The sequence below is a fragment of the Melanostigma gelatinosum genome (assembly GCF_949748355.1).
Source record: "Melanostigma gelatinosum genome assembly, chromosome: 21".
Classification (NCBI taxonomy): domain Eukaryota; kingdom Metazoa; phylum Chordata; class Actinopteri; order Perciformes; family Zoarcidae; genus Melanostigma; species Melanostigma gelatinosum.
The window spans coordinates 16,770,834-16,781,979 of NC_136654.1; the positions used below are offsets into that span (position 1 = coordinate 16,770,834).

Genomic DNA, 11,146 nt, shown 5'->3' on the forward strand with positions numbered 1-11,146 from the left:
AATGCAACCAAGGCACATGTTTGTGTCAACTCTGAAAATATATGGACAATTACCTAAAAATGCGTTTTTATTCCCATACAAAAAGAGGAAGAATATTCTACCATACAGCAAATATACTTTCATGTTCAGTTTCATTTTATGTTTTATTTGGAAATGTAAGCAGATTAATTTCGAAATGCACGGATAAAACTCAAGTACTTCCAGTAACGTAACACTAAATATATTATATACGCTACAGTATATCGATAAGAAATTTAAAATCAAAGTCACATTTTTTTATCTCCTTTTGTTTATGGATATTTAAATATGTTATGTTTTATTCGTAGGTTTTCTGAACTTAAGTAAGATATAACAGTTTAAATGTAGTGTGTCTATTAATGTATGTATATAAGTAATTTGTCAAATAAATATATACATTTTAATTATTCTTATTTATTATCATTAATGGTCTGACCAATGGGGTATCGGGGTAGCGTGGCCGAGCGGTCTAAGGCGCTGGATTAAGGCTCCAGTCTCCTCGGAGGCGTGGGTTCGAATCCCACCGCTGCCATAAACCTTTTGGTACATTCATACCTAAAGTACTCACTACATATGAATGAACTGGGAAAGCAGGGAACTCCAATGCAAATGTGAAAAAAAACAAGTGAAAGAGATAATAATAGAACACTTGATGGTGATCTCGCTGTGCATTATGGGCACGGGCTCCTCCCCACGTGTCTGTGTGGAGGACAGTCAACATGGTACCGACACCTACAGAGCTCAGCTGACACCACTCCTCTACGCACCAGACTGCTGGACTCCCTCACACACGGATGAGATAGCTAAGAGTGTAGAGTGAAGTGTGCAGGTGAGAGCTGAATCTACGCTGGATGTTGTTTCAGGAAACAAAACAGTTCCTTTTTTGACTTGTGTGTTATTTTGATCTGTGTGTTAGCACGCAAAGCTAGCCTGCTAACGCTAGGCTAATGCTGCCTGGCTAGGCTACCTGCATGTTAGCTAGCTAGTTTCGTTGCGTGTACGTTTGCGTAAAGGACATTTAAACACTGGGCAGTTGGTCTTACTTTTACAGGTGTATGTTTTTTTAACGTTATGTCAGAATAAAACAAACAACCCGCAGTGTAGTGCTGGCCTGTGACAAGTGGACTGAAGGGTTTGTTGCTAGCTTGCTAATCGAGCTAACCTAGCCAGTAATGTGACTTATTTTAACGAATACTTAACTGTAACGAGTATATTTATGAGTCAACGTGTTTTTGTACGTGTTGGGTTGTATGTTACGTTTGTCACACAATGTTTGCATAAAGAGCAGTGGTTTAATGTGGATTGCATTGTCTTGCATCATGTTACATTTACCTGGTTGTGTCAGTCAAAGCATCACTTGACAGACTGCATGGTCAGGCTGGGGGCTAACTTTAGGGTTTTCATTGTTAACTTTAAGTCCTGAAGACTGACACACCTTGTAACAACACAGCAATGAATCCTGATGTAACCTGGATATGCTGAATCACAATGTTCTTCTTACTGACACCTGTTAATAACCAGCTTGGGTGTAGCCACTTGGCAACATTGATGTGTAGCTTTACTATACATTCCTTTAACTGTGTCTTTGTCTCCAGGTTGGATCTCTGAGATCTGCTGCTCCTGTTTCATCTCCTCGCTCCTCCTCGCATCAATATGGCCAGCGGGGACGACGATGACCCCATTATAGAGGAGGTATGTCTCCGGGTCCAAGTTAAAGCATGAGGCTGGAGATATTTTAACCCACAAAGAGTTGACCCTGATAGTTGCCCGAGTAGCTGAGGTTTGAGTAGCTTATTTCCTCTTCAATAAGCCACACCGTTTTACTGGGAGACATGTGGTTTCATCATTATGAACGTGACTGAATTATCTTGTGGCTGAGTGCCCGGACAGGGTGGAAAAGTTAAGATTAAAGATAATCTTTGTTATCAACTTATCATCTACAGCGCCGGTGTGAGAACATTTAAGGTTCAGGCCGAATGAGAGAGGAGTGTTGTCGTTGCTACTAATATCGAACTTATAGCTAGCATGTTGTTGCTTTGCACTCGTTAACAAAAGTCCAAACCATCGAGACACAGATTGGCAGGATACTACATGTTAAGGTGCCAAATGTTTAATATTTATTTAAGTACAACTTGTATTTTCAGAGCCTGAGAGTCCATTTTATTTATTGTTAAGGTTGTGTAGTTTTATTTTATTTATCTTGGATTTTGGACACAGTTTGCCGTGGATTATCCATAGGTTTGCACTGATCCGTTCTGTTCTCCGATTCCTCGACTCAGGGTATCTGTTAATACTGGTCCCCACTCATATACCAGTGCTCTCCTTTCCCATCATTTGAAGTCTGTACACCAGACTGCACTGGGATCATTTCTGTGTTGGGTAATGTAAACCCAGGGGTTGCTGTGGTGCTGCAAACTTATTGAGTAAATGTAACGCACAAACAAACGGCATCAGAAACAATGTCACACATTGTAGGAAAGGCTTGACTGAGACGATTCATCAGCTCCTCACATAACTTTGATCAATGTTTCTCTTTCTCTTCAGATCGATGTTTATCTTGCCAAAAGCCTTGCAGATAAGCTGTATCTTTTCCAGGTAATACTTTCCTTTATTGTACTTAATGCTGATGAGTACGACTCTTTGTTTCTGTAAGTTATCTCAACTCTTTATATTCTGTAGCGTGATTGTTATATAATGTTCAACGTGTCACTCTCTAATCGCCTTTATTGATTACTCTCCGACCCAGTACCCCGTCCGACCGTCCACTATGACCTACGATGACGTCAACCACTTATCGGCTAAGATCAAACCCAAGCAGCAAAGGGTAAAGAAAGGCTCTTTTCTTTCTTTTTTTTAATCATCCATCAGTGTAGGGCATGTTGGTAATGCATCTCACTAATACAGGTGGAGTTGGAACTGGCTATCAACGCGATGAGTCCGAACTACTGTCGCAGTAAAGGAGAGCAGATCGCTCTGAATGTGGACGGCACGACTTACGACGAAACCAACACCTATTCCGGGTACGTCTTCTGTTAAACTTCACCTGCACTCAGTTTGTACATTACGGACCCATCGGTCAGTGTGAGCTCGCTATGACTCGCCACCAGTGTCGTAAACCACAGCTTCAACATTTTGGTATCGATCTTCTCATCCAACTTCAGGCAAAAACAGAAATAAGTTTACTTTCCAAAAACTCAAACTATTTCTGTAGCACCAGATGCCTTTTTCCAGACTTCTCTTTGCGAATGAGTAAAATAATTAACCAGTTATTGTCTCTGGTCTAAGCATTCGTCGCTTGCTTTTTTTTTTTCTCCAGGAAAATGATGGATAAACAGTCCTTCACCTCCATCCAGGCCACCACCGACACCTCCAGATATGCTGCTGCTGTGTTTCGTAAAGGTCTGATTTGATCCAGTAGGCCACTTTAGCACCGTGCTTGGGTTTGGGTTGGTCGAACCTCGTTGCTGCTTCTTGTAAACACTCGTCGGTTCACAGTCCGTATGAGTCGTGATCAGTCATACTTTTCTTATTTGCGTTAACGTCTCAATATGATGCACAATTGTGCACCAAAAGTAGTATTTGTGTTTCTTATTGTTTAATTATTGGTGTCAACAGGTGAGCTCCACGTCACACCTCTGACGGGAATCCTCCAGATGAGGCCGAGCTTCTCTTACCTGGACAAGGCCGACACCAAAACCAGAGAGAGGGAGGCGGCCAATGAAGGTGTGGCAGTTTTCCAAAATGTAATCATTGAGAGATTAAAGAAGGTTTTTTTTTCTTCTTCTTTTTTTGTAAATAACAGAACAAGGGCAAAGATCTGTTTGTATTTTTACTGTTTCAGTGGACTCTTGTTGTTCATGAACATAATATTTAAACAAAAAACCCAGGGCTGTTTCAGCAGGGCTCTCGTTTTGTGTTTCGGCACAAATAATATATATAATAAAGAGTTCCAGGTTTTCTTATTCAGTAGGATTTTGTTCTTTTGCTTACTTGTCAAAATGTCTTAAAACACTACGCCGACTGATACGATGACGACTGTTGTGTGACGAGAGTCTTTTGCCTGCAGGAGATTCCTCCCAGGATGAAGCAGAGGAGGACGTCAAGGCCATCACGGTGAAGACTTGCACACAAACTCATGATTGCCCTGAACCCATCATTTCTAAATAATATATTCATTCTGCATGCGTTTCCGCTCCAGGTGAGGTTTGCTCGTCCCGAGTCGGAGCAGGCGCGACAGAGGAGGCTCCAGTCGTACGACTTCCTCCAGAAGAAGCAGGCGGAGGAGCCCTGGGTTCACCTGCACTACCACGGCGTCAAGGTAGGGGAGCTGCACCATCGGGCCACCTCATCCCTCTGTCAAGAGTCGTCAGAATACTGAGAGCATTAGTTTTGGGTTCGTGGGCAAACGTGCCGGAGCTTGTACTTGTTTTTGTCTTTGACCTGTTGTTTATATTTTAGGATGGGCGCTCAGACCATGAGAGGCAGTACCTGTTCTGTCAGTCGGGGGACGCCTCCGAGAACTCTGAACTGGTCAAAACTCCTAAGTGAGTATCAGCGAATGACATTCGACTCTCATAATTCCCCCAATTTTACAAGATTAGCTTTGAAACCATCATGCTGATGAATTTTTAAATTGACCTTCAAACACATCGTGATAAAACTCCGTTGACGTTAGCTGTTAGCTTCGTTATTGAGCCAAGCTGGACTGTGCCGCCCACCGGCTGCTATCGGCCGACATTAACCAGAACTATTCTGGACGATTTCAACACATTTGTTGTTCACAATGAAGCATTATCGGGGAAAATACAGGGTGCTTCCTATGGACGTGTGGATCGTGAGTTTACTGCGTCCTTTCAGATTTTAGACGCCATTAATGTTGAGCCCACCGTAGAAAAACAAAATTGGTTTTTGGTTCTTGTTTGGTCTGATTGCAAATACCACGTATGTGGATTTTAGTAAATGTCTGATGGTTCTCCTGTCCTTGTATAGTTCCTGATGGTTCTCTTTTATTTATTTTTTGCAGGGAGTACCTGGCAATGCTGATGCCCCCTCTTGCAGAGGAAAAAGTGTAAGTATTCCTCCCTCTACTAACCCGTCTGAGACTTAAACAGGATGACGGCTCACAGAAGCTTCATTGACATGTTCCTCTCTCTGTGTGTCTGTTAGTGTGAAACCAGTTGGTCCCAGTAATGTGCTCTCCATGGCTCAACTCCGCACTCTGCCGCTGGGAGAGCAAGTCAAGACGCTGATGAAGAACGGTAGGACAACGCATTGACAAGACGCATGCAAATTGCAGCTTTTCTTAAAGCCAGACGGGGGCGACAAAGCATTAGAATCAATGTTAGATTTATGAAAGAATTATTGAATGCGTCCAAACAGAGGTGCAGCAGCTTGGTTTTCACTCTTGAGTTGCAATGCTTTTACTTTCCAGTCATGTTTTTGTGATCTGTACATTTCTCAGACATGAAGTGCATCCTATTTACACCATATAATCAACACCCAGTTGGGTTGTCCTTCCTCTGACAGTAATGTTTAATATGTTCTCCTCTCGTCTCTAGTCAAGCTGATGCCGTTTGCTAACCTGATGGGGCTGCTCGCCTCCGGCACAGACTCCACCGCAGCGCTGCGCTGCATCCAGCAGGTGGCGCTGCTGGTTCAGGGCAACTGGGTTGTCAAGAGGTGAGAGGAAATGTCACTCAAAAGATTTGAACAGATTAAAGGTGTCGTGCTTCTGTTAACGACTCACAGACCCGGCAGCAGAGTGACGTCTCTGTGTGTTGTTTTTCTCTGCAGCGATGTTCTGTACCCTAAAAACACCTGCAGTCCTCACAGTGGCGTCCCCGCCGAAGTGCTCTGTCGTGGCCGTGACTTTGTGGTGAGCTGCTGTTACTGTTCACCCAAAGTTAAACCAGTAACCGTGCCGTGAGAATGCGTTTAGTGTGTGGTCGCCTTGGTTTTAAAGTCGTAGTGACTTGTTTCTCCTGCAGATGTGGAGGTTCACAATGGAGCGCTCTGTGATGAGAAAGGAGATCGCATCCGTCATCAAAGTAAGAATCTAATCCCAAAGTGATTGTTCCTGGTTGGTAATGACATCGCAAGATAGCCCAACAGATGCATATTTGTGTATGTAGGTTTGAGAAATCAAACCAAAGTCAGTGCCACAGTGTCTGTTGGTTGTTTAGATGCCGAGCAGCTTCACTGAAGCAGGACTGTCTCTGAACTTCCTGTCACCTTGAGGCTAAAGCCGCTCCGTTCATTCAGGTAAACGGAACTAACGACTTCTTCCTCCCGTCTCCTGCCAGCTTCCTCCAGAGGATGTGAAGGAGTTCCTGGAGCATGTCGCCGTTCCTCGAGTCAACCGGGGCTGGGAGTTCCTGCTGCCTACCGATGCGGAATTCGTTAAGAAACACCCAGACATTGGCCACAGGCAACACATGCTGTGGCTCGGCATCCAGAGCAAGTGGGTCACACTCGAGAGAAGCAGGAGGAAGGTTGTTTTCAGGATGTTGTCAGTCGAAGTGTCATCAAATGCTGTTTCTCTTTCCTTTAAGGTTGGAAAAGGTCTTTAACTTCTCCAAAGAAGACTTCAGGCCAAAGAATTCCCCGCAGCCTGGTGTGTACCGAGCCGTGTTTCTCACAATTAACACAATGAAAATGAAACATTCGGCAGAGTTGAGCTGATGCCAGCGTGTTGTTTTCCAGAGCCTGTGCACGTCAGCGGGGAGCAGCGTCTGAAGGTGGCTCACGAGCGCGCTCAAGGAAACCAGTCGTCCCTCCAGAAGGACCTGGATGCCAGGCGGGCAGGAGACGGCGTCCACGTCAAGCAGGAACCCGTCGAGGAACCGATGGACACCTCCTCCTCCGTCCCCAACGGGTCGGTCAACGGTTACCCCGGTGCCACCTCCCACGCCTTCAATCACACCAACGGTGACGGCGGGAACACGCCGGCCCAGGAGCTGCAGGACTTTGTGATCAAGACTTTCAGGAAGCATTTTGTACTGACGCTGAGTGAGTTCAAGAGGCTGCTGAGCCTCCACCTGGCCTCCATGCCGGTGGGACAGAGCGTCTTCCCCTCCATCTCGGACCACATGCTACAGGACGCCATACTGCTCTGCCAGTGCAAACAGATAATGGTGCCTGTGAGTATTCAGGCCGGAGTTTCTACTGTCGCAAGGTTTCGGTTGTCAAACTCCCACTTCATTCACCCTGGAGGCTCTTAGTTTACTTCCTGTTCTCCATCGCTGTTTCTGACAGTTGTATTGTTTCACATTCCTACGGTTCAAGCACAACAGTGGAGTGAAATGTAAACTCTTGGTGTTGTATTATGCCGCGTTCAGACTGATAGTCGGGCAGAAACACTGCACTGATGTGGGCATGTTGCAACAGGTGTCGGTGAGAGAACTAGGAACCCAGAAATTCATTGTGAAGTATAATCGCACGTGAAAACATCGCACGACCTCTTAAATTGCTTTACGACAGCAATTTACTGTGAAAGACAGCAACAGTGTTTCTCCATCTCGACACTTATTGTCTCAACGCTCATTAAACAGTGAAGCTGGTGATTAAGCACAGGCTCTCAAAGGGGAACATTTTCACTTTTTCTTACTCTTATATCACAGTAAACAGGAATATTTGGGTTTAGACATTTTAAAACACCACCGTGGGCTTTGATAGACATGCATGAAACAATTCGAACATCATTTGTAGATTTATTGATATTCAAAGTGTGTCGTTAGTTGCAGCCCTAGTTAACTCAATGCTGCACGGTCTGTCTGGTGTGCATCGTAAGGATACAATCTGTCACCATTAGAGTCAAAACGATTAGTTGATCGACAGAACATGAATCTGCTGCTGTTCAGAATATCAATTAATCGTTTCAGTCATTTTTTAAAAGCAAAAACACCCAAAACTTGCTGGTCGCAGCTTTTCAAATGTGAAGATTTGCTGCTTTTTTGTCGTCGTATAATAGTAAATTGAATATCTTTGGTTTTTTAATAGCCGTTTGTTGGAGCAATTTGAAGACATCGCTATGAGCTCAGTTATAATGGACATTTTGAGATTTGTAGATAAATTGATCGAGAGTAACAAATCAGTGCTGTGACTGATTTTAAAATCCTTAATATCTCGGTGGCTGTGATGCAGGATACTTTGATGCGTCAAAATTTTTTAACGCGTCCCCAAACATTAGTTGTGAAATCTGATTTCAAAAACTAGATTTTGTGAGCTGATGGTCCTCTGTTTCACCTGCGTATCGGGTTCAGAAGTGCTGAGATTTGCTCCTCCTCCTCTTTGGACTAAGAGCTGCTGCTCTGGTCCAGCTCAGACCGCCTGTGGGGGCTGAAGAAGAGCTTTTCTCTGCTTGAATGCAGCTATCGGTTTCCTCAAACAGAATAACGACATTAACGGTCGTTTTGCTTGTGAGCGTGTGAGTACCTGTGAAGCGGGAGGTGCACTGAAGCACCGCAAACCTGGTTCTCAGGTTCCACTCGCGTTCCAGCAGCCACCTGATGCCTTTGTGTGTTTGGACTGAGGTTGCTGTTTGTAGGCTTACTGTAGATGTTTTCTGTTTCTGCGTAGTTACTTGGTGTGGTGTTTGCTCGTAGGGCAGGGAGCTGTGTGGTCTTGTTGCATTAAGCTGCCAGGACCAGCCCTGTCCTGGTTTAGGTCTGATCCAATCTGTACGCCTGACATTAAAAGGGTGTTAACCACCGTAGGGGAGGGAATGGCCGGCCGCCGTCTTTGTTGTGCAACAGATTATTGGCCTCGATGCAAAGCTGATTACGGCTCAGAGGGGGGGGGGGGACTAAGGCGGTTTGTTGTTTTCAAACGCAGGCAGATCTGGAGTCAGGCGATTGGCCTTCTACGTTCAGTAAACGTCATTGTTTTAGATGTCTTGATAGTTCACAGATCAGTTTTGAGTCAGCGGGTCTGACTGTCTGGATGGTAATCCTCCTCGGTGTTGGTCCTGCTCGGCCTCGTATTGTTTTGGCATTTTGTCAACAGACGAATGTGTCAGAGAGAAAGAAAAGCAATGCCGCCTTTCGTTAAACGTTGCATATAATGGCACTAGTGCTCTTGAAACAAGGCTTTGATGAACCAGGCTGAGTGCTGAGAACCTTACTGATTTTAACTGTTAAAGCTTTTCTATTTCTATTTCCCTGCTTTAGTTTCCTGCTCAGACCACAGCAGCCGCCGATGAAAAGAAGGTGTTTGCTTTGTGGGAGACTGGAGATGAATCCGACAAGGTAAACACTTTTTTAAAGATGGTTTATAGTAACTTCACAGCTTCCTCCTCATCTCCTGACTCTACATGCAGACTTCTGCAGCTGAAATGCACCACAAACCACAAGTCGGAGCCTGAAGTTCAGAACCCAGCGTGTTGTAGCGTGGGCCGCGATCAGCTAGTTTCATTACTGAGAAGCAACGCAGAAGAGACGAGTAGGACATGGCTCAGTCTGTCACCACAAGCTGAAGAGGCAAAGCTGCACGCCAAGTGTGTGTTTTCCCTCTCTGTGTTGTTGTTTTTAGTTTTCTTTAATGTGCAATGACTCTGCACTAGACTTCCTTTGTTAAAAGTACAAACGGCTCTGTTAACGCTCGAGTATAAACTGATTTAGTCTCTGTGCGTAAATCGTTGTATTTCCTGTCTGTTGTTGTATTTCTATTTAAACTAACTGGTGTGCTGTTCAAGGGGATTGCTGGTTAAAAACAAACAATATTCAACATGTTAATGAGTTAGCTTTCGAGGTGCTGGTAGATGGATTTTTTAAGTGTGTCCCCCCCCCCCCCCCCCCCCCCCCATTTCCAGTCTTCCCAGAGATGTATCGATTTTCTAACTCGCCCCATAAAAGCATTTCCCAATATGTCGAACTATTCCCCTAAATGAGTTCCGTGTTTGTGTTTTCCTCCTGCAGCATCGTCGGGTGCTGTACGAGCTGTACAAGAAGAACTACCGCATCAGGAGGAACGTGATACAAGTGAAACTGACCCAGGAGTTTGGAGACTTCCCGAAGGCGGACGTTGACCGTCTGCTCCATGTGAGAAGAGCGATGAGGCTCAACGTTCACCTTCATTTAAGGAGCTTTTATTTTCATCACTGATCTAACGTGTTCTCTGTTGTTCCAGGAGTGCTGCATCAGCCAAGCAGGGATGTGGTACCTAAAGGGAACCATACAGTCCTGACACTGAGAGCATCCCCCTCCCCCCTCCTCATCGACAGCCAATCAAATCCTCTCCCGGGTGTCTAGTGGGAGGGCATCCGTAGAGACGAGAGCCAATCGCAGCTTGTCCCGCTCTGAGGGCAGGCGATTGGAGGACAAAAGATGTCGGCCGTCTGCTCAGAACATGAACACTGAAGCATGTCTGACATTAACACGAGCACGCTGATGCAGCGCGGAGGACAGAAGCTCCTCACACACTCCCACTACGACCTGGAGTGTCTGACGGGTAAAATATGAACGAAGAAATAGCAAGATATATATACGGTTTAAAAGTAGAGTTTTGGATTTTTTTTTTTGTTTGGACCTCATGTTTTGATTCTTTTTTTAAATAAACGTTTACCAGATCAGGATGGTGTTCACGGTTTAAAGCAACGTGGCTCAACGTGCTTTCATTTTACTCCTGAGTTCTGCATTTAGCCGGAGGAAACGAGTGTTACTTCATCGTATCAGCAAAGCGAACATTGTTTAAGAAGGCCATTAACTTAACACACCGTCTCTGAGCCGTTTCGGTTATTAACTCCACCCTCAATACACGACATGAAAGAGTTAAACTTCATGATTAAATGCAACGGTTGCTTAATTACAACGCGTGGAGGCAAATTCATGAGTCCCTGATTACGCTCGCGTTGTGCAACTGAAACCACTGAATATGTTTTGGCAATCATGGACCTGGAAACATGGCCACATCCAATGTGGCTTGTCCCACATTTCTGCATCATTCAGTTGAATGCACTGATGTGTACATCTGGAGGAAGGAGTGGATTAAACGGCTGATGTTGAGGTGTTTCTGGTTGAATGTACAGTTTTTGAAATGGTTTTCCTTTTGAGAGAGGCTGATTTCAATGATGGCCAATAAAGATGCAATGGTGAATGTTTGTTTTTGGTCATATTTCGATCATCAAATTTGT

At 44.7% G+C, this 11,146-nt stretch overlaps 1 protein-coding gene across 1 annotated transcript; it reads left to right on the top strand.

Moving 5' to 3' along the window:
* The first annotated feature begins 723 nt into the window (after positions 1 to 723).
* polr3e (polymerase (RNA) III (DNA directed) polypeptide E) lies at positions 724 to 11,109 on the top strand. Its single transcript, XM_079293981.1, has 21 exons — positions 724 to 847; positions 1,614 to 1,710; positions 2,563 to 2,613; positions 2,765 to 2,842; positions 2,923 to 3,038; positions 3,335 to 3,417; positions 3,634 to 3,741; positions 4,085 to 4,131; positions 4,217 to 4,336; positions 4,477 to 4,562; positions 5,042 to 5,086; positions 5,185 to 5,276; positions 5,577 to 5,697; positions 5,812 to 5,893; positions 6,006 to 6,065; positions 6,321 to 6,478; positions 6,570 to 6,631; positions 6,721 to 7,157; positions 9,186 to 9,263; positions 9,933 to 10,055; positions 10,144 to 11,109. Exons 2-21 carry the CDS (start codon positions 1,672 to 1,674, stop codon positions 10,198 to 10,200), a joined length of 2,043 nt encoding a protein of 680 aa, XP_079150107.1. The 5' UTR covers positions 724 to 847; positions 1,614 to 1,671; the 3' UTR covers positions 10,201 to 11,109.
* Positions 11,110 to 11,146: the final 37 nt, after the last annotated feature.